Source organism: Salvelinus alpinus, chromosome 22 (assembly GCF_045679555.1).
Source record: "Salvelinus alpinus chromosome 22, SLU_Salpinus.1, whole genome shotgun sequence".
Lineage (NCBI taxonomy): Eukaryota > Metazoa > Chordata > Actinopteri > Salmoniformes > Salmonidae > Salvelinus > Salvelinus alpinus.
Window position 1 is genome coordinate 35,579,581 of NC_092107.1, and position 23,393 is coordinate 35,602,973.

The following is a 23,393-nucleotide window of genomic DNA, read 5'->3' on the forward strand; positions in this document are numbered from 1 at the left end:
GAATCTGTCCTATCAAGGCCTGAGTAACCTCTCCCTGTGTTCCTGGTATTCCCAGGAGCTGAATCTGTCCTATCAGGACTTGGGAGATCTGTTTCAGCAGGAAAACTTCAGTCGGATCCTGAGGAGGCTGATCCGAGTGGAGAGACTGCAGTTGATCAATAACTCCCTCACAGACCTGAGTTCTATATGCCTGCCAAGGTACTACACTACCCACAATGCTACGCCTACCAATATACTACACTACATACAAAGCATCAATATACGCCTGCCAATTACTACACTACCCACAATGCCCATCTATACGCCTACCAATATACTACACTACATACAACGCATCAATATACGCCTACCAATTACTACACTACCCACAATACATCTCTTCACTTCATGTAGTGACAACCGTACTTCTGTTCTCTTTCCTCTAGGTGCCAAAGCCTGAACCTGCATCGTAACCACCTGACATGTGTACGTCAGCTGCCAAAGCTCCCGGCCGTGGAGCACCTGTGTCTCTCTGAGAACAGCATCTCCACACTGAGGGGACTGGGGGCTCTGGGAACCAGCACACTCCACTCCCTCACACTCAGATCTAACCCTGTCAACTACATACAGGACTACCGTGCACGGTGAGAGGAATAGAGGGAGAGAGAGGAGGTGAGGGGGATAGAGGGAGGGAGAGGATGTGAAGGGGAATAGAGGAATAGGGAGGAGGTGAGGGGGATAGAGAGGAGGTGAAGGGGAATAGAGGAATAGGGAGGAGGTGAGGGGATAGAGGAAGAGGAGGTGGGGAGATAAAACATGATAGATGATAAAATGTTAGAATGTAGTTGAGTAGTTGAGATGTTTTACCCTGTATTAACCCTTTGTTTCCCTCTCCTCTCTGCAGTGTGTTCTCCTGTTTGCCAAAACTCAGAGTTCTGGATGGAATCCCCAAGCTACCAGAAGATTCCATGACTCCTGGACTCCAACTCCCAGCAGCCACCAGGATGTGTAACATTCTGTGACATCAAACTGAGGGGCTTTGGATAATAATAGTCATTTCATAAATAATTCCCTCTAGACATCTTTAATAGGCCTACTAATGCTGTATATTGTGTATATTTGATCAGACTGAATATATCAGATATTTTTTATACATTACACTGTTGTTTTTACTTGTCCTGGGGTTTGAGTTGTGTGACTGGGCTGTGTTAGGCATTTGGCTGATCTAGGAAGACACTGAGGCTCATGTTGTAACTTGGCTTTTGCGGGAGGGAGATATCTTATCAGGCAGGTACATGATGCTGTCCTACTGACACAGAGAACAGTGGGGTCAGCCTCCTCGAGCCTCACAGCACACCCAACTGTATGTACATCATAGACATCCCCTGCATCCTCTCCTCTTTTCAACACTCCTGTACCCTGTTATGATGACTGTTTAATGACCCCTGTGCTTCATGTGACAGGACACACACAACACAGGATAATGGGTCACATTCAGAATGTCCCATCCTGTCTGTCAACAGTAGTTCATTTATTCATATCCAGTAGCATCAGAATTACTTTTTAATAACGGTGTTGACATCACTTCCCCCTGAAACCTCAACAGGCGGAGACTGGATCTGAACACAGACTCATGCTCTCATCCACGCCTTTGATTGGTCCGCTTGTCCCGTCCAATCCCTACCTCCTCGTCTTCGTAATTCTCCGCCTGGTTGAGCTCTGCTTCTTGGTCTCTCTGGACAACAACACTCTAGAGCACTGAGTGTCCATTACCTTGGTCTCTCTGGACAACAACACTCTAGAGCACTGAGTGTCCATTACCTTGGTCTCTCTAGACAACAACACTCTAGAGCACTGAGTGTCCATTACCTTGGTCTCTCTGGACAACAACACTCTAGAGCACTGCGTGTCCATTACCTTGGTCTCTCTGGACAACAACACACTAGAGCACTGAGTGTCCATTACCTTGGTCTCTCTGGACAACAACACTCTAGAGCACTGAGTGTCCATTACCTTGGTCTCTCTGGACAACAACACTCTAGAGCACTGAGTGTCTATTACCTTGGTCTCTCTGGACAACAACACTCTAGAGCACTGAGTGTCCATTACCTTGGTCTCTCTGGACAACAACACTCTAGAGCACTGAGTGTCCATTACCTTGGTCTCTCTGGACAACAACACTCTAGAGCACTGAGTGTCCATTACCTTGGTCTCTCTGGACAACAACACTCTAGAGCACTGAGTGTCCATTACCTTGGTCTCTCTGGACAACAACACTCTAGAGCACTGATTGTCCATTACCTTGGTCTCTCTGGACAACAAGACTCTAGAGCACTGAGTGTCCATTACCTTGGTCTCTCTGGACAACAACACTCTAGAGCACTGAGTGTCCATTACCTTGGTCTCTCTGGACAACAACACACTAGAGCACTGAGTGTCCATTACCTAGGTCTCTCTGGACAACAACACTCTAGAGCACTGAGTGTCTATTACCTTGGTCTCTCTGGACAACAACACTCTAGAGCACTGAGTGTCTATTACCTTGGTCTCTCTGGACAACAACACTCTAGAGCACTGAGTGTCCATTACCTTGGTCTCTCTGGACAACAACACTCTAGAGCACTGAGTGTCCATTACCTTGGTCTCTCTGGACAACAACACTCTAGAGCACTGAGCGTCCATTACCTTGGTCTCTCTGGACAACAACACTCTAGAGCACTGAGCGTCCATTACCTTGGTCTCTCTGGACAACAACACTCTAGAGCACTGAGTGTCCATTACCTTGGTCTCTCTGGACAACAACACTCTAGAGCACTGAGTGTCCATTACCTTGGTCTCTCTAGACAAGAAGGCTGCATGATGGTACTTGCAATACTTTTAGTAATACTAAAAAGTTGGGACGTTCCCTTGGGGCTGAATCCTAAATTGAGATTTACTCTTAACTCAAACCTTCATATAAATCATGCATCGATGTCAAACGAAGATTTGGGGAGAGGGATTGGTTATGTATTTGCGTCTCAAGATAGGATTTGGCCTCTGGCAACAGGAGACACAGAAACGATTAATGAATAGTTATTCATCCAATAGGAGACCAGAAACAGCCTCCATGACTCCAGATGAGACCTTGGAAGAGAGAGAGCTTAGCATCACTGAACAATCATGACTGTAGGGTGTGTGTGTGTGTTTCTCCAGCCTGCTATTAGCACATCAATGAGTCACCTCAGAATCGTTCCCACTCCAACATCCCAGAGCCCCCCGGGGGAACACACAGAGGAAGAGGGCCAACATGGCTGATGAGATTATCTTGGTCCTCGGGGTAAAAGGCTGAAAACGGGTGAAATGTGTGTTTGAAGTATTTTCTCGCTCAAGTATTGTCGTTCTCTTCAGAGCAGTTTGATTCCCTAAAGGAAGGGTGAGATGGACCGTATCATTTCACCTCTGGTCGCTCCACTGCAGGAGGAAAAGCAACATGTTAAAACCGTCACCATGTTTATTCCTCACACACACCAGCCTCTAGGTAGTAAATGCTTTTATACATGTTAAATTCAACCACATTCACTTTGTTGTTACCAAATAAACAATTTTTTTCCCCCAGGCAGGTGGAAAAATGTCCAAATGTTTGTTTTTCTATACATTACACAGTAGTAATTAAGGATCGGGTGAACGGGTCAAGTGGATATTTGTGATTTAGATCCAGGTCAACTGAAAAACGACACGATGAAAGGACCTGTGATCCACTGGCAATGCGTACTTAGCTAGTAACAAAAGGACAAGCAACGTAGACAAGTAAAACAAAAGAATGAAAATTAACGGTTGCTTTTTTTCCTCCTATTGTCATCCGTGATACAGTAGTTCTTTCCTGCAGTAATAAGTCGATTTCAAGAGAAACATGTTCAAATCCCGCCATAAGGATTGTCATATCTAGAATAAATAAACAGAAGATTGGAAAGCATGTCTTACTAAACGTACATTGAGAGGAATTTGGTGTTAAAAAATAAAATAAAAAATAAAATTGTACAAAACAAATTTAAAAGACACACTCAAATGGAAGGTTTGTGTCTATCTCTTTCTGGTCACAAACAGATAGTATACAGCAACGTGACCTTCTCATGTCTGTCTGATAGGTCACTAGATGGAAAGACAGATGTGTGTGTGTGTGTGAGTACACACACAGATTCTTTTTTAAAAATAAACGCAACATGCAAATATTTCTACGATTTTACTGAGTTGCAGTTCATTTAAGGAAATCAGTCAATTAATATAAATTCATGAGGCCCTATTAATCTATGGATTTCACATGACTGGGCAGGGGCGCAGCCATGGGTGGGCCTATGCCCTCCCAGGCCCAGCCAGTCAGAATGAGTTTTCCCCCCAAAAATGGCTTTATTACAGACGGAAATACTCCCTAGTTTGATCAGCTGTCCCGGTAGCTAGTCTCAGAAGATCCCGCAGCTGAAGAAGTCGGAAGTGGAAGTCCTGGACAGGCGTGGTTACACATGGTCTGAGGTTGTGAGGCAGGTTGGATATACTGCCAAAATCTCTAAAACGACATTGGAGGTGGCTTATGGTAGAGAAATTAACATTCAATTCTCTGGCAGCAGCTCTGGTGGATATTCCTGCTGTCAGCATGCCAATTGCACACTCCCTCAAAACTTGACACATCTGTGGCATTGTGTTGTGACAAAACTGCACATTTTAGTGTGGCCTTTTACTGTCCCCAGCACAAGGTGCACCTGTGTAATGATCATGTTTAATCAGCTTCATGATATGCTAAACCTGTCAAGTGGATGGATTACCTTTGCAAAGGAGAAATGCTAATGAAACCAATATTTACATGTAGTGTTTATATTTTTGTTCAATATATATATATATATATAGTATTCCCAGTTCCAGTAGGAGAATTCTGTCCAGAAGTTCATGAGTTCCAGTCCCACACAAAAACAAAAGGGAATCTCCAAGCAGACATTCCAATAGAATTCCGATCGGAATGCCGAGTGGGTGCCTGATTTTACTCCTTTAGAGGGAACAATAGTGAGATCTGATTGGCTCCCAGTGATGGGGAAAGGCACTCTCATTGGTCATTGTCTCTGTCCAGCTCACATTTCCCTTCGATTGGGCCGCTCGTCCCGTCCAACCCCCACCTCCTTGTCTTCGTAGTTCTCCTCCTCCTGGATCTCTCCTTTCCCGTGTTCTCCCTCTTTCTCTGCTGGGACCTCTTGCTCTTTCACGTCATCCTGCATCAGAACAAACACAGTCACCAGTTGGGTTAGACCATAGACAGGATGTGGAGAGGACCAATGTTCTACACTAGAGCAGCCAAATATGTATACATGACTCTAGGAACTGCCACCGATGGAACGTTCTAGAGCAGTAAGGTGAGAACATGGAATACAGGCCAACAGGCAGATCATCCTTGAACATTGTGGCAAGTATGGTGAACCGGTGACAGACTGACCATTGTGGAGCAGTGTCAGATCATTCACTAGTGTTTAGATGGGGGGGGAGGGGCACACACACACACACACACACACACACACACACACACACACACACACACACACACACACACACACACACACACACACACACACACACACACACACACACACACACACACACTGAGCTTGGGGGTTATCAGACACCCCCAGAGACCCTGAAGAAAGTCTGTTTAATTGGCCAAACCCACAGTCGTTTTCCCACTCAGGGTTCCACGTACAATATTCCATAGTGTTCTAGACTCACGTGTTCTCCGTTCTCCTCGTTGTATGGCTCCTCCTCCTCCTCCTCCCTCTTCTGCCCCCTGGCCAAATCCTCCTGTACCTAACAGGGTTAACCACCATCAGACCATGTCTTCTCCCTCTGTTTAGACCTGTGTGTGTAGTGTGTGTGTGTGTGTGTAGTGTGTGTGTGTGTGTGTGTGTGTGTGTGTGTGTGTGTGTAGTGTGTGTGTGTAGTGTGTTGTGTGTGTGTGTAGTGTGTGTGTGGTGTGTGTGTGTGTGTGTGTGAGTAGTGTGTGTGTGTGTGTGTGTGTAGTGTGTGAGTAGTGTGTGTGTGTGTGTGTGTGTGTACCTCGTCCTCCGGATACAGCTCATCCAGATTGTCTTCCTGCTGATCGGGGTTTACCGCCATCTGTAAACATAGAAACCACGACAACTGTTACAATGGCAAGGTCACTGGGGCAACTTTTACCCGTTGCATGTGTCAGGCTAAGTTTGTCATCCTCATATCTCAGACTATTTCTAACTGTCGTCTCCTTCCTCTCTTATCCCTCGTTTCCTCCCTCCCTCCTCTCACCACCAGTTCCTCGTCTATGGCTGGGTGATTGGGGTTAGGGTGCGTGTCTGCCTCCTCTTCTTCCCTATGCTGAAGATGCTGCTCCTCTGCCACGTCAAACTCATCCTCTCCCTGGTTATTAGGGTCATCCTCTGGGTCCACCTCCCCCTCTACCGCCCCCTGCAGGACGGGAGGGACGGAGAGAGAGTATCAGTGTGTTGCGTGTGAAACTGTGCATATTACAGTTCAGATAGGGGTGGGTCTTTCTGGTTTACTATCCATGCTCACGCACGCACGCACGCACAGGGAAAGAACACTAGACCAACACCCAAGGGACTGTGGCTATGGTTGTGGCTGCTGTTTGTGTCAGGCAGGGAAAGAGAGGAGTTTAAACCCCTCCACTACCAACAGGTCCTCCATAATTCACTACATCACTAGTGAATGAGGAGTTTAAAGCCCTCCAGTGCCATAATTCACTACATCACTAGTGAATGAGGAGTTTAAAGCCCTCCAGTACCATAATTCACTACATCACTAGTGAATGAGGAGTTTAAAGCCCTCCAGTGCCATAATTCACTACATCACTAGTGAATGAGGAGTTTAAAGCCCTCCAGTGCCATAATTCACTACATCACTAGTGAATGAGGAGTTTAAACCCCTCCAGTACCATAATTCACTACATCACTAACTCTGGTTTTAGGACTTCTTAGAAAGACATGTAGTCAATTCAATCATTTTACACGACTTTAAAAGATGTACAACCTGCAGTTAACCCACTGTTCCCCAGTAGGCCGTCATGGTAAATAAGAATATATATATATATATTTTTTTTTAAACTTTATTTTACCATGCAAGTCAGTTAACAACAAATTCTTACTTTCAATGACGGCCTACCGGGGAACAGTGGGTTGACTGCAGACCTGTACCTTGTCAGCTCGGGGATTCGATCTTGCAACCTTCCGGTTACTGGCCCAATGCTCTAACCACTAGGCTGCCTGCCGTCCCTACACTCTGACCACTAGGCTACCTGCCACCTCTACACTCTAACCACTAGGCTGCCTGCCACCTCTACACTCTAACCACTAGGCTGCCTGCCACCTCTACACTCTAACCACTAGGCTACCTGCCACCTCTACACTCTAACCACTAGGCTACCTGCCACCTCTACACTCTAACCACTAGGCTACCTGCCACCTCTACACTCTAACCACTAGGCTACCTGCCACCTCTACACTCTAACCACTAGGCTACCTGCCACCTCTACACTCTAACCACTAGGCTACCTGCCACCTCTACACTCTAACCACTAGGCTACCTGCCACCTCTACACTCTAACCACTAGGCTACCTGCCACCTCTACACTCTAACCACTAGGCTACCTGCCACCTCTACACTCTAACCACTAGGCTACCTGCCACCTCTACACTCTAACCACTAGGCTACCTGCCACCTCTACACTCTAACCACTAGGCTACCTGCCACCTCTACACTCTAACCACTAGGCTACCTGCCACCTCTACACTCTAACCACTAGGCTACCTGCCACCTCTACACTCTAACCACTAGGCTACCTGCCACCTCTACACTCTAACCACTAGGCTACCTGCCACCTCTACACTCTAACCACTAGACTACCTGCCACCTCTACACTCTAACCACTAGGCTACCTGCCACCTCTACACTCTAACCACTAGGCTACCTGCCACCTCTACACTCTAACCACTAGGCTACCTGCCACCTCTACACTCTAACCACTAGGCTACCTGCCACCTCTACACTCTAACCACTAGGCTACCTGCCTCCTCTACACTCTAACCACCTGCCGCCCCAAAGTTCCTAACTGACTTGCCTAGTTAAAGGTGAAACGTAAAAGAACAACTCTGATGTCAGAGACAAAAGAGTGAAAAGTACAGTTCAAACTGGGATCACAGATTCACATCAGACCATATGACTGTCAGTGGATCATTACAATCAGTGGTTGACAGAGACTGTTAGGTAGACTGATCTAAAGACAGGTCTCACCTTCTGTAGTTGTGGTACTCGGTGGTCCTCTTCATCTTGCTCCTCCTCATCATGCTCCATGTGAGGGTCCCTCTCTGTACACACCGCAAGCCGACAGGTAAACAGCCAGGTAAGCAGCCAGGTAAGCATGGAAAGTATCCAGACCCCTTTACTTTTCCCACATTTTGTTACGTTACAGCCTTATTCTAAAATTGATTAAATTCTACACACAATACCCCATAATGACAAAAGCATAAAATGGTTTTCAGATTTTATTTTGCAAATATACATAAAAATAAAATATGACATTTACATAAGTATTCAGACCCTTTACTCAATACTGTGTTGAAGCATATTTGGCAATGATTACAGCCTCGAGTCTTCTTGGGTATGACACTACAAGCTTGGCACACCTGTATTTGGGGAGTTTCTCCCATTCTTCTCTGCAGATCCTCTCAAGCTCTGTCAGGTTGGATGGGGAGCGTTGCTGTACAGCTATTTTCAGGTCTCTCCAGAGATGTTCGATCGGGTTCAAGTCCGGGCTCTGGCTGGGCATCTCAAGGACATTCAGAGACTTGTCCCTAAGCCACTCCTGTGTTGTCTTGGCTGTGTGCTTAGGGTCGTTGTCCTGTTGGAAGGTGAACCTTCACCCCAGTCTGAGGTCCTGAGAGCTCTGGAGCAGGATTTCATCAAGTATCTCTCTGTACTTTGCTCTGTTCATCTTTCCCTCGATCCTGACTAAACTCCTAGTCCCTTCTGCTGAAAAACATCCCCACAGCATGATGCTGCCACCACCATGCTTCACCGTAGGGATGGTGCCAGGTTTCTTCCAGAAGTGACACTTGGCATTCAGGCCAAAGAGTTCAAACTTGGTTTCATCAGACTAGAGAATCTTGTTTCTCATGGTCTGAGAGTCCTTTAGGTGCCTTTTGGCAAACTCCAAGCGGGACGTCATGTGCCTTTTACTGAGGAGTGGCTTCCGTCTGGCCACTCTACCGTAAAGGCCTGATTGGTAGAGTGCTGCAGAGATGGCTGTCTTTCTGGAAGGTTCTCAGAGGAACTCTGTCAGAGTGACCATTGGGTTCTTGGACACCTCCCTAACCAAGGCCCTTCTCACCTGATTGCTCAGTTTGGCCGGGTGGCAAACTCTAGGAAGAGTCTTCTTCCATTTAAGAATGATGGAGGCCATTGTGTTCTTGGGGACCTTCAATGCTGTAGAAATGTTTTGGTACCTTTCCCCAGATCTGTGCCTCGACACAATCCTGTCTCGGAGGACGCACCTCCGAGCTCAATTTTGAGTCTCATAGCAAAGGGTCTGAATACTCATGTTTTTTTTTATTTTAAATAAATTAGCAAACATTTGTAAAAACATGTTTTCGCTTTGTCATTATGGGGTATTGTATGTAGATTGCTGAGGATTTTCTTTTTTTAATCAAATCCATTTTAGAATAAGGGGAGGGGTCAGAATACTTCCGGGAATGCACTGTATGCAATCACACTCGTCAAGGCCTTATTTCAGACTAATTCATAGAAAAAATAACATAAATTGTGTGTAAATGTCAATATCGGTCTCCATCATTAAAATGGCTCCAGAATCCAGACAGAAAATGTTTGACGAGTTTGATTGATTCCCTCACCTTCGTCATCATCAATATGAGGTTCTTCATCACCTTGGACGATGTCATTTTCCATGTTCTCATAGTTACTCTTCTTCCTGAACAACATAATATTACAACACAATGTAACACCATTCCATGGGCATGTTGTGGGGTCAAATTCTTTTCAATAAGTAATTAATGAATTGAACCGAGACCTCTTTGTGACCTCTACATAACCTTTGACCCCTGCCCCTTGCCCTCTGACCTGATCTGCTCTTCCTTCAGTAGCTGTTCCCGACGGTCCGCCTCTCGATGCTGCTCCTCCTCTCTCTCGTGCTGAGCTCGCAGACGCAGCTCTCTCTCCCTCTGCACGGTCATTCTCTGGGCCAGCAGGGCCTCCTGGCGCAGCTGGAGCTCCCTCGTCCTCTGGGTCCTCTCAGCCTCCAGGCGCTGCTGCTCCTGCTGCTGCTCGTAGGCAGACTTCACCCGCTTCGCCTGGGTCACGTGGGCCTCCTGCTGCAGGTGGGTCTCAGGGACGAGGTGGATGTCATTTTGTGGATCCTGGGGAAAGCAGACAGACAATGAGACAACAGGTTCTAATGCTGTTTTAAAGAGCTTGTATTAAGCAGTTCTAACTGGTTCTTACCAGTTGTGGTTGGCGTCTCTGACGGTCCAGAGCGTTGTCGTGTGGCTGGTCGTGTTCCGCCTCCAACCCCTCGTCCTCCTGTGGTTGTTCAGATTCCTCCTCCAGCTTCTGGGGCTGCCCGGCCTGCTCCATCTCTTCCTCCGCCAGCTCTCTCCTCCTCTCTGCCTCCCCCTCTGCATCCCCATATCCCTCTTTCTCGGCATGGTGGGACTGGGCAGGCTGAGACTGGAACTCTGGCTTGCCCACTTCCTCTTCCTGCAGATGCAACTGCTTATTAGAAGAACAGAGTGGATGAGAGGATGAGAGGAAGAGAGTGTATGGTAGTGTGTGTTTTTGTATGTGTGAGTCGGTGTACCCTGGATTGTGTGTCCCCATGGTCTTCCTCATGGGTGTGTGCTTCTACGTGGGGCTCAGCGAATAAGGCAGCTGACTGTGGTGAGGGTGGAGCCTGTTCATGGGGCTCTGCCAATACAGCAGCTGGCTGGGCCTGTTGGTGGGAGGGGTTTTGATCATGTTGAAGGCTGGGCATTCTGATCAGGGTCTCTTTGAGTTGTTTATACTCATCCACCTGGACCTGAGGAGAGACCATCAGACAACCATCAGACAACCATTAAATAACCATCAGACAACCATAACCTTCAGACAACCATCAGACAACCATAAAATAACCATCAGACAACCATTAAATAACCATCAGACAACCATAAGGAAACAGTGAGGCCAGGACATGCAAACAACCTCAAGTCGGATTTATTGAAGGGCACTTGCAAACTTGCGTTAGCCAAAGGTTAGCCAAAGGTTAGAAGTGCGTTAGGAGGCAGCGTTGTCAGAACCAGGAAGACGGCGTAAAGCGAGCCAGAAGATCAGGGGTCAGTGGTGAGAAACGAGAGGTAATCATGCGAGGGGGACAGCCAGGCAGCAGACATGCAAAAGGACAGCCCACCTACAGATGGCAAGACATCGGAGCTAAGGACCATTAGGCCAGTCCACATCAACCCCCCCCCCCCCCCCACCTTTCCAGAATTAGTGGTACAGTCCTTTCTCCCCCTTGTACATCAAATGGACTGGACCAGTTAAGCCGCAACACCCGGATAATCAAACACACTCCATGCCTTTTCTGACAGCCAAAGCTGTAGAATACTTACATTTATTCTCCTCTCTCTCGCTCCAATCACCTCCCATTTGATTTTCCCGTCAGATTAGTTTAAGAATGCTTTTGATGTGCCGCTCAAGTTCAGACACCCCGTAGTGAACCAACCCACCTGACACCCATCCTCCCACCGCCCCAACACACACACCAACACTACCGCTCTGAGTCATGCCTTCCTGTCCGTCACTAGGATAGTCTCCAGACAGCATGTTAGAAACCAGGATAGTCCCCAGACAGCATGTTAGAAACCAGGATAGTCCCCAGACAGCATGTTAAGAAACCAGGATAGTCCCCAGTCAGCATGTTAGAAACCAGGATAGTCCCCAGTCAGCATGTTAGAAACCAGGATAGTCCCCAGACAGCATGTTAGAAACCAGGATAGTCCCCAGACAGCATGTTAGAAACCAGGATAGTCCCCAGACAGCATGTTAGAAACCAGGATAGTCCCCAGACAGCATGTTAGAAACCAGGATAGTCCCCAGACAGCATGTTAGAAACCAGGATAGTCCCCAGACAGCATGTTAGAAACCAGGATAGTCCCCAGACAGCATGTTAGAAACCAGGATAGTCCCCAGGCAGCATGTTAGAAACCAGGATAGTCCCCAGACAGCATGTTAGAAACCAGGATAGTTCCCAGACAGCATGTTAAGAAACCAGGATAGTTCCCAGACAGCATGTTAAGAAACCAGGATAGTCCCCAGACAGCATGTTAAGAAACCAGGATAGTCCCCAGACAGCATGTTAGAAACCAGGATAGTCCCCAGACAGCATGTTAGAAACCAGGATAGTCCCCAGACAGCATGTTAGAAACCAGGATAGTCCCCAGACAGCATGTTAGAAACCAGGATAGTCCCCAGTCAGCATGTTAGAAACCAGGATAGTCCCCAGACAGCATGTTAGAAACCAGGATAGTCCCCAGACAGCATGTTAGAAACCAGGATAGTCCCCAGACAGCATGTTAGAAACCAGGATAGTCCCCAGACAGCATGTTAGAAACCAGGATAGTCCCCAGTCAGCATGTTAGAAACCAGGATAGTCCCCAGTCAGCATGTTAGAAACCAGGATAGTCCCCAGACAGCATGTTAGAAACCAGGATAGTCCCCAGACAGCATGTTAGAAACCAGGATAGTCCCCAGACAGCATGTTAGAAACCAGGATAGTCCCCAGACAGCATGTTAGAAACCAGGATAGTCCCCAGACAGCATGTTAGAAACCAGGATAGTCCCCAGACAGCATGTTAGAAACCAGGATAGTCCCCAGACAGCATGTTAGAAACCAGGATAGTCCCCAGACAGCATGTTAGAAACCAGGATAGTCCCCAGACAGCATGTTAGAAACCAGGATAGTCCCCAGTCAGCATGTTAGAAACCAGGATAGTCCCCAGACAGCATGTTAGAAACCAGGATAGTTCCCAGACAGCATGTTAAGAAACCAGGATAGTCCCCAGACAGCATGTTAAGAAACCAGGATAGTCCCCAGACAGCATGTTAGAAACCAGGATAGTCCCCAGACAGCATGTTAGAAACCAGGATAGTCCCCAGACAGCATGTTAGAAACCAGGATAGTCCCCAGACAGCATGTTAGAAACCAGGATAGTCCCCAGACAGCATGTTAGAAACCAGGATAGTCCCCAGACAGCATGTTAGAAACCAGGATAGTCCCCAGACAGCATGTTAGAAACCAGGATAGTCCCCAGACAGCATGTTAGAAACCAGGATAGTCCCCAGTCAGCATGTTAGAAACCAGGATAGTCCCCAGACAGCATGTTAGAAACCAGGATAGTCCCCAGACAGCATGTTAGAAACCAGGATAGTCCCCAGACAGCATGTTAGAAACCAGGATAGTCCCCAGACAGCATGTTAGAAACCAGGATAGTCCCCAGACAGCATGTTAGAAACCAGGATAGTCCCCAGTCAGCATGTTAGAAACCAGGATAGTCCCCAGACAGCATGTTAGAAACCAGGATAGTCCCCAGACAGCATGTTAGAAACCAGGATAGTCCCCAGACAGCATGTTAGAAAGAACAGTCAGTGTGTCTCCCTACCTGAGCGGCGACCAGCGCGCTCTTGTGGTCCTCTAGCGTCAGTGCAAGCTGATCATGCGCAGCCTTCAAGTCCTTATGTACTATCTGTAATAATAACAACAACAATAATAATATAGTAAGATAAAAAAAACAACATGGTGATGGATCCTCCTTTGCTTTTTCCATATTCAATATCTACACATTTACAGAAATAATTCCAGGTTGTAGTCAGACTCTAGTATTCCCAGGACTCACCCGTGCATCCTGCAGCTGGACATGGATGTCCTGGTGAGATTTCCTCAGCTGCTTATTCTCCTCTCGCAGATTATACACATTCTCTACAGTAATTACATAAAAGACATGCACCATATTTATTATGTCACACACCTTCTCAACTCCAAACTGCAACACCGCTCCAAGTCAGCAGAGGGAGACAAAGACCTAGTATTCACTCCTTTCTGGATGTTTCTGGTTGGCTGGCTGTCTCTGCCTGGCTGGCTGTGTCTCTGGGTGGGTGTCTGTGTCTCTGGGTGGGTGGCTGTGTCTCTGCCTGTCTCTGCCTGGCTGGCTGTGTCTCTGCCTGGCTGGCTGTGTCTCTGCCTGGCTCTGCCTGGCTGGCTGTGTCTCTGGGTGGGTGGCTGTGTCTCTGCCTGGCTGTGTCTCTGGCTGGCTGTGTCTGTCTCTGGGTGGGTGGCTGTGTCTCTGCCTGGCTCTGCCTGGCTGGCTGTGTCTCTGGGTGGGTGGCTGTGTCTCTGCCTGGCTGTGTCTCTGGGTGGCTGTGTCTCTGGCTGGCTGTGGCTGTCTCTGGCTGGCTGTGGCTGTCTCTGGCTGGCTGCTGGCTGGCTGTGGCTGTCTCTGGCTGGCTGTGGCTGTCTCTGGCTGGCTGTGGCTGTCTCTGGCTGGCTGTGGCTGTCTCTGGCTGTGGCTGTGGCTGTCTCTGGCTGTGGCTGTCTCTGGCTGTGGCTGTCTCTGGCTGTGGCTGTCTCTGGCTGTGGCTTTCTGTGGGTCTGTCCGTGTCTGTGGGTGGGTCCGTGTCTGTGGGTGGGTCCGTGTCTGTGGGTGGGTCCGTGTCTGTGTGCGGGTCCGTCGGTGTGTGGGTGCACCTTTGAGTTTGGAGGCTTCCATCTCTTTGGTCTGCTGTAGTTTGTCAAAGCGGTCCTTGTGTTCGTCCAAGGCCTTGCCGTGGTCCTCTCCCTGAATCTGATGCTGTTCCTGCAGGTCATAGTGCTGCTTCTTCAGGTCCTCATGCTGCTTCTAAAACAACAAGGACAGAGTGTGTGTGTGTGTGTGTGTGTGTGTGTGTGTGTGTGTGCGTGCTTACTTACCTTCAACATCTGGTGCTGCCCATGCAAAGAGTTGAATTTGTTGCTGGTGTCCTGCTGTTTAACAAACAAAAACGACAAACATTTACAATCCCCGTCTCTACTCGTCCTTTAATATTACATTATCAACAACCCCAAACACACTCCCCTCAGAGGCATTTCAGCCCACAGCAGGAAGTGACATCAGTGCTGCTGACCTAATAAAACCATTAGAATAGAACTGTGGCTCAGTCTGGACAGATGTTGGCAGTCAGACAGATTCATTTAACAGTCCTACTATAACAGATGGGCATATTAATGCTGGATTTAACAGCATCTCTTTCTGTCAGTACTAGAGCTGAGGACTAAGGCCTACCTTCTCCTTGTTCAGAGACTGTTGGGTTTCAAGTTTATACACCAGATAATCTGTTGGAGAAAGGAGGGGAAGATATGATGGAATCACCACGGTTGTAAAGAGTGTATAATTGAGGATTGATGTACTTCATGTAGTAATTTAGACACTATTGGCTGCTCTCTCTCACCCTCTTTGGCCTTCTTGTGTTCCACACGTTCCTTCTGCAGAGACTTCTCTAGCCGCGAGCGATGCTCATACACGACTGAGAAACAGAGAGAAAACAGAGAGGAGGATGAGGGAGAGAGAGAGAAAACAGAGAGGAGGATGAGGGAGAGAGAGAGAAAACAGAGAGGAGGATGAGGGAGAGAGAGAGAAAACAGAGAGGAGGATGAGGGAGAGAGAGAAAACAGAGAGGAGGATGAGGGAGAGAGAGAAAACAGAGAGGAGGATGAGGGAGAGAGAGAAAACAGAGAGGAGGATGAGGGAGAGAGAGAAAACAGAGAGGATGATGAGGGAAAGAGAGAGAAAACAGAGGAGGAGGATGAGGGAAAGAGAGAGAAAACAGAGAGGAGGATGAGGGAAAGAGAGAGAAAACAGAGAGGAGGATGAGGGAAAGAGAGAGAAAACAGAGAGGAGGATGAGGGAAAGAGAGAGAAAACAGAGAGGAGGATGAGGGAGAGAGAGAAAACAGAGAGGAGGATGAGGGAAAGAGAGAGAAAACAGAGAGGAGGATGAGGGAAAGAGAGAGAAAACAGAGAGGAGGATGAGGGAAAGAGAGAGAAAACAGAGAGGAGGATGAGGGAAAGAGAGAGAAAACAGAGAGGAGGATGAGGGAGAGAGAGAAAACAGAGAGGAGGATGAGGGAGAGAGAGAAAACAGAGAGGAGGATGAGGGAGAGAGAGAGAAAACAGTTACTGTGAGGGGATGTTCTCACAGGGCCATCTGGACTGGAAGCTAAACAGAAAGCTGTCTATGATACAAACATTTAGACTTAACACACACACACAAAAGGATAATTATAGGCTTTGAACAAGCAAACAGATCCTCTGCTGTGTGTGTACTGTACGTGTGTGTGTGTATGAATGAGGGTGTTCTATATTGGTTCAGAGTGTGTATTCTGGCATTCGCTGAATGATGGTCAGGTGTGATACTCCACAGTCCCTGAGATTGACCTCACCTTTACCTATCCCCACCTCTTCTCAAATCCCAAAGTGGGTAAAGTTAGTAATAATTTGACAAGCAGAATGACACGGTTGTGGAGGAGAAGCTTTATTTCCAACAAGTTGTAAGAAAAACTATTAGTCTTTGTCTGAAAGAGAAAGAGTGTTTCTCCAGACTTTAAAAGGGGTAGAGTGAGATCATGAAAACCAAATGCAAATAGCAACCCAACCCAACACGTTGTCCGTATAATACAACCTGGAAAATCATAGCAGCACAGTGTCAGAGCGCCTTTGAACGTCGCCAGAGCGCCTTTGAACGTCGCCAGAGCGCCTTTGAACGTCGCCAGAGCGCCTTTGAACGTCGCTTTATTACAATAGGTAGCTTAACAAAGGCCTATTGTACATGCATTCAACATCACAGGTTTAAAGTATGCATTTATTACACAGTGCTAGTAACTCCCTTTAACACTAGGGCTAAATTCCACAACATATATTCTGGGTAGGCTACGTCTCCTTACCGGCGCTGATCTGGACACGAGGGGAGTGGAAGCAGTAAGGTGGAAGGAAGCCTACCTGTACTTCCACCTGTCCACTTCTCAGATTAGTGTGGGTGAAGGAAAGGAAATGAGGAAAGGAAGAAACGTTAGACTATTGAGAGATACCCATTAGAGGTCGACCGATTAAAATCGGAATGGCCGATTAATTAGGGCCGATTTCAAGTTTTCATAACAATCGGAAATCTGTAATTTTGGACGACGATTAAAAAAGAAAGAAAGTTTTTTACACCTTTATTTAACTAGGCAAGTCAGTTAAGAACACATTCTTATTTTCAATGACGGCCTACCGGGGAACAGTGGGTTAACTGCCTTGTTCAGGTGCAGAACGACAGATTTTTACCTTGTCAGCTCAGGGATTCAATCTTGCAACCTTACGGTTAACTAGTCCAACGCTCTAACCACCTGCCTCACGAGGACCCCGCCTGTTACGCGAATGCAGTAAGAAGCCATGGTAAGTTGCTAGCTAGCATTAAACTTATCTTATAAAAAACAATCAATCAATCATAATTACTAGTTATAACTACACATGGTTGATGATATTACTAGTTTATCTAGCGTGTCCTGCGTTGCATATAATCGATGCAGTGCGGATTCGCGAAAAAGGACTGTCGTTGCTCCAACATGTACCTAACCATAAACATCAATGCCTTTCTTAAAATCAATACACAGAAGTACATATTTTTAAAAGAAATCCAGGTTAGCAGGCAATATTAACCAGGTGAAATTGTGTCACTTCTCTTGCGTTCATTGCACGCAGAGCAACGCAAACTGTATATGCAACAGTTTGGGCCGCCTGGCTCATTGCGAACTAATTTGCCAGAATTTTACGTAATTATGACATAACATTGAAGGTTGTGCAATGTAACAGGAATGTTTAGATTTATGGAACGGTTCCGTATTTCACTGAAAGAATAATTGTTTCGTTTTTGAGATGATAGTTTGCGGATTCGACCATATTAATGACCTAAGGCTCGTATTTCTGTGTGTTATTATGTTATAATTAAGTCTATGATTTGATAGAGCAGTCTGAGCGATGGTAGGCACCAGCAGGCTCGTAAGCATTCATTCAAACAGCACTTTCGTGCGTTTTGCCAGCAGCTCTGCTGTTTATGAATTCAAGCCTATCAACTCCCGAGATGAGGCTGGTGTAACCGATGTGAAATGGCTAGCTAGTTAGCGGGGTGCGCGCTAATAGCGTTTCAAACGTCACTCGCTCTGAGACTTGGAGTAGTTGAGGGTGGCTGTTGTCGATGTGTTCCTGGTTCGAGCCCAGGTAGGAGCAAGGAGAGGGAAGGAAGCTATACCGTTACACTGGCAATACTAAAGTGCCTATAAGAACATCCAATAGTCAAAGGTATATGAAATACAAATGGTATAGAGAGAAATAGTCCTATAATTCCTATAATAACTACAACCTAAAACTTCTTACCTGGGAATATTGAAGACTCATGTTAAAAGGAACCACCAGCTTTCATATGTTCTCATGTTCTGAGCAAGGAACTTAAACGTTAGCTTTCTTACATGGCACGTATTGCACTTTTACTTTCTTCTCCAACACTTTGTTTTTGCATTATTTAAACCAAATTGAACATGTTTTATTATTTATTTGAGGCTAAATTGATTTTATTGATGTATTATATTAAGTTAAAATAAGTGTTCATTGAGTATTGTTGTAATTGTCATTATTTCAAATAAATAAATAAAATAAAAAAAATTGGCCGATTAATCAGTATCGGCTTTTTTGGTCCTCCAATAATCGGTATCGGCGTTGAAAAATCATAATCGGTCGACCTCTAATACCCATAGACTGGGACCATACCTTTACCAGGGACCAAGACATGAGAGTGGTCTGAGCTGTACAGCTCCAGCGTGTTCATTTCTCAGTGCCAGTGATCTCTTTTAGATTAGGCCATGCATCTCTCTCAGTCAAGACAGTCGGGCCTGATAGATTAGGTGAGGGGAAGTCAGGACAGAGACAAACTGTGAAGCAAAAACACACACCACTGGGAGACAGATGAGAGGTAGAGAGAAGGGGAGAGGAAGAGAGAAGGGGAGAGGTAGAGAGAAGGGGAGAGGAAGAGAGAAGGGGAGAGGTAGAGAGAAGGGGAGAGGTAGAGAGAAGGGGAGAGGTAGAGAGAAGGGGAGAGGTAGAGAGAAGGGGAGAGGAAGAGAGAAGGGGAGAGGTAGAGAGAAGGGGAGAGGTAGAGAGAAGGGGAGAGGAAGAGAGAAGGGGAGAGGTAGAGAGAAGGGGAGAGGTAGAGAGAAGGGGAGAGGAAGAGAGAAGGGGAGAGGTAGAGAGAAGGGGCAAGGCAGGATGGAGAGGGAAGGAGGCATTGAATCAAGTCTAGAACAGTGTTCAAACCCAGAGAAACCCCTGTTGTACCAGGAACAAACCCAGAGAAACCCCTGTTGTACCAGGAACAAACCCAGAGAAACCCCTGTTGTACCAGGTACAAACCCAGAGGAACCCCTGTTGTACCAGGAACAAACCCAGAGAAACCCCTGTTGTACCAGGAACAAACCCAGAGAAACCCCTGTTGTACCAGGTACAAACCCAGAGGAACCCCTGTTGTACCAGGTACAAACCCAGAGGAACCCCTGTTGTACCAGGAACAAACCCAGAGAAACCCCTGTTGTACCAGGAACAAACCCAGAGAAACCCCTGTTGTACCAGGAACAAACAACCGTGTGTCCCAGGTCTCAAGCTCGAAAAAAGGACCCATCCCATAACCCCACCGCCACCATGGGGCAGTCTGTTCACATCAGCAAACCATTCGACCACACAACGCCATACAAGCTGTCTGCCATCTGCCCGGTACAGTTGAAACTGGGATTCATCCGTGAAGAGCACACTTCTCCAGCATGACAGTGGCCATCGAAGATGAGCATTGCCCACTGAAGTCGGTTACGACGCCGATCTGCAGTCAGGTCAAGACCCTGGTGAGGACGACGAGCACACAGATGAGCTTCCCTGAGACGGTTTCTGACAGTTTGTGCAGAAATTCTTTGGTTGTGCAAATCCACAGTTTCATCAGCTGTCTGGGTGGCTGGTCTCAGACGATCCCGCAGGTGAAGAAGCCGGATGTGGAGGTCCTGGGCTGGCGTGGTTAGATGTGATCTGTGGTCGTGAGGCCGGTTGGACGTACTAACAAATTCTATAAAACGACGTTGAAGGCGGCTTATAGTAGAGAAATTAACATTCAATTCTCTGGCAACATCTCTGGAGGACATTCCTACAGTCAACATGCCAATTGCGCACTCCCCCTCAAAACTTCAATCTGTGGCGTTGTGTTGTGTGACAAAACGGTTCATTTTAGATTGACCTTTTATTGCCCCCCAGCACAAGGTGCACCTGTGTAATGATCATGCTGTTTAATCAGCTTCTTGATATGCCACAACCTGTCAGGTGGATGGATTATCTTGCCAAATGAGAAATGCTCACTAACAGGGATATAAACAAATTAGTGAATTTATGTTGTTGTAGGAGAAATAATCTTATGGAACATTTCTGGGATCTTATTCCCACTCATGTTGCATTTACATTTTTGTTTTGTGTATTTGACTGATAAATCTCTTTGATTGCAACTTAGACTTCTCACTTCAATGCAGTTATTGTAAATTGCTCTGCATGAGACTGTCTGCTAACTGTCTAGTAGAGAACATTTAAATCCAGTAACTAGCCTACTGGGTGGAACTCGACCACCAGAGTCGTTGGCAGCGTGAAGGCCAGCAAAAGTCTTAGTAATGTATGGCAGTTAACAGCTGCACTGTTGTCATCGGGGGAAATGTGAATCGATACCCTCCCCGGGCTGTGTAACAGTCCATCTCTAAATATAGGTCACATTAATGCTATCAACAGTGGAGAGTAGATATTGAATGACAGCGAGGGGAACAAAAGAATCACTCCACAGCAATGTGAGTACGATGAAGTGAGTTACCTCAGACAGAATTTGAGTGAAGCGCTGTCCAAACGGGTCCATGTATTCTTAATTGACTGTCCATCTGGGCATACAGTACATTTAAAACATGGAACAACCACCATGTGTGTAGCCTAACCTAGGTGACATAACAAAATAGATGAAAATTGAAGTGTACGTTTTGAACTAACCTAGAAAGCGCAATTGTACAACCAAATATACAATTGGTGGTTTCGTTATCTAAAGGCCAGGGCCTACATTGAGAAAGCAGCTGTAGAGGGAGTTGACCTATGAGTTTAGAATGCCAGCCTACTGACCTGTCTGACAAGTGGTTTCCAGAAGTGCAGAGCATGCCTTCGGACACCAGGCGTGTGTCCGACTTTGCAGCCATAAATCCTTTATCAAGAAAGGACATTCCATGTGACTCGACCAAACTCCAAATAACCTCTTAGGCGCCGGTATGATGCTTGGCTAACGGCTAAGTGGAGGGTGATATGTGCTAAACTCACGTTTAACCCACCCCCCCCCCCCATACAGGAAACTGAGCCAGCAAATGCAAAATAAGCCACAGCGGTGACAGTGATTTCTGTCACGATTTCGACACTCGCAACGTTGTTTAATTTTTTCTTTTTGTAAAATCAGATATCGCTAAAGGAGAATGAAAAGGGAGTCATAAAAGTACAAAATACAAGTCACTCATTCGAACTTCTCCCTCTCGCCGTTCTTTCCTTTATTTCTTCAAACCTCTGTTCTGGAAAATATTTACCTTGAAGCTGCGCCGAGAGCGACTCTTGGTGTTGCTGGTACTTGACAGCCATCGCCTCAGTCCTCTTCAACTGATTGTGCATCTCATACGATATCATCCCGCCATAAATCATTCCGAAAACCACCGTGATGAGAAGGAGAGACTGGAAGACTCTCCGCTGCCTCCGAGAACACACTCCGTTTCCCATGATTGAATCGCTCCCCTCCCCGCCGCCTGCACAAGCGATCGTCGGGTCACTGCTGTGCAAACTTTGTCTAAACTTTCTACTAATAACTACCTCAAACCCCTTCTCACCTCAGTCGTCCCCAAGCATTATTAAACAGAGGGAGCAGAAACACTTTCGAGTTGAGGCAAGTTTAGTGAATATGTTGGATTCATTTTGGCCCACAAAACGGTGTAGCCACATCCACGAAGGAATCCCAGTTTGTTTTTACTTTTCCTTGGATTTTCGTTTGACAACACTACACAGAGCAAACTCACTCCGATATTTCATGAGAAGCAGAATTTGTCATTGTGCTTAATGTAGAAGCAATGTTCACTCTATTCGGAAACAAAACCAGACCGGATGTAACAGATTCCCATTGCAACGCGTTCAGATTTTGTCAATCACTGTAATAGAAATCAAAATCCCGATATTTACGAGGCCTACAACACTTTCAATTTTAGTTACGTGTCACCTACGCAGCGCAGCTTCCATCCAACGGCAACTACGGAGGAAGTCCTTCCCCAATGAAATCCCAAACTACCCGCCCTCAACGGAACTTACTTTCCTCATTGGACACGTCAGGGTTCGGTCAAGCACCTTTTGGAATGTGTGGGCGGGGGGATGGAGAACATGAGCACAGAGTTTCTAAACCCAGAGGCGCAACATCGCAATTCTTCCGGGAATGCTTGCGAAACAGACCAGGCAGGTTTGAGGAGTCAATGAGAGAAGTGAAAAAGTATTCCTTAGTTATTAATTTTCTCGAAATATAAAAGGCAGAACCTAGATTAGAGATAATGTCTTAAGTAGTTGAACATGTTCTTACTCCAACCTCGACAAACTGACACGTTTTCATTTTCGCCACAAACAACTTTATATCTTTGAGTTGACAGCCTTTACATGCGCAGTTCGGTGTGAGACGACCGATCGACCCGAAGACACTGTCCCCATGGCATTACATACAAGCGCGATCGGGGATTTCTATTGGATAAGCAGTTTTAGCCTGTCTTCACACTGTACTGTCTTTGATATGAGAAAACGTAATACAGTACATTTAAGAAATTCTGAGCTCGTTCCCTCGCGTCCAAAAGGCGTGGTGCCCTCACCTCGACTCAACAACGACGCCCATCCCCACCCATCAAACACCTCGTAGCATTGGGACATACATCCAGGCTGCATCACATCCGGCGGTGATTGGAAGTCCCATAAGGGCGGCGCACAATTGGCCCAGCGTCGTCCGGGTTTGGCCGTAATTCGCAATAAGAATTTGTTCTTAACTGACTTGCCTAGTTAAATTAAGGTTACATTTATCAAACTTTTTTTTTTTTAAAGCATACTGTATGATGTGGTATATTTAAATGACAAAATGCACATGATATGTTGCAGAGACTGTGCATTCCATTGAACCTAACCACCAAATTATCAAAGGCTACTATAGAAGGTATAGGACGATTTAAAGGATTTA

At 46.5% G+C, this 23,393-nt stretch overlaps 1 protein-coding gene across 6 annotated transcripts; it reads right to left on the reverse strand.

Annotated features, from left to right (window-relative positions):
- Positions 1–3,451: 3,451 nt before the first annotated feature.
- LOC139549462 (Golgi integral membrane protein 4-like) lies at positions 3,452–23,100 on the reverse strand. 6 transcript variants are annotated; one of them, XM_071360006.1, is made up of 16 exons: positions 21,727–23,100; positions 15,514–15,588; positions 15,348–15,397; positions 14,996–15,049; positions 14,774–14,924; positions 13,926–14,008; positions 13,692–13,775; positions 10,853–11,071; positions 10,498–10,752; positions 10,117–10,412; positions 9,891–9,967; positions 8,275–8,348; positions 6,274–6,432; positions 6,049–6,108; positions 5,722–5,799; positions 3,452–5,213 (listed from the first exon to the last, which is right to left on the reverse strand). In XM_071360006.1, the coding sequence occupies exons 1-16, from the start codon at positions 21,911–21,913 to the stop codon at positions 5,076–5,078; spliced, it is 2,040 nt and encodes a 679-aa protein (XP_071216107.1). In that variant the 5' UTR covers positions 21,914–23,100; the 3' UTR covers positions 3,452–5,075. The 6 variants fall into 6 exon arrangements, with proteins under 6 accessions (XP_071216107.1, XP_071216106.1, XP_071216104.1 ...); XM_071360005.1 differs by having other exon boundaries at positions 4,838–5,213; positions 5,722–5,793; positions 10,498–10,764; positions 21,727–22,524; XM_071360003.1 differs by having other exon boundaries at positions 4,838–5,213; positions 10,498–10,764; positions 21,727–22,524.
- Between the last annotated feature and the right edge of the window lie 293 nt (positions 23,101–23,393).

Excerpts from the sequence above, each read along its gene's own strand:
- LOC139549462 (XM_071360003.1), bottom strand. The coding sequence starts at position 21,913 with ATGGGAAACGGAGTGTGTTCTCGGAGGCAGCGGAGAGTCTTCCAGTCT. Across the intron at positions 6,433-8,274 it reads GAGTACCACAACTACAGAAG|GGGGCGGTAGAGGGGGAGGT; the intron begins GTGAGACCTGTC and ends CCCGTCCTGCAG. Across the intron at positions 6,109-6,273 it reads CCATAGACGAGGAACTGGTG|ATGGCGGTAAACCCCGATCA; the intron begins GTGAGAGGAGGG and ends CTATGTTTACAG.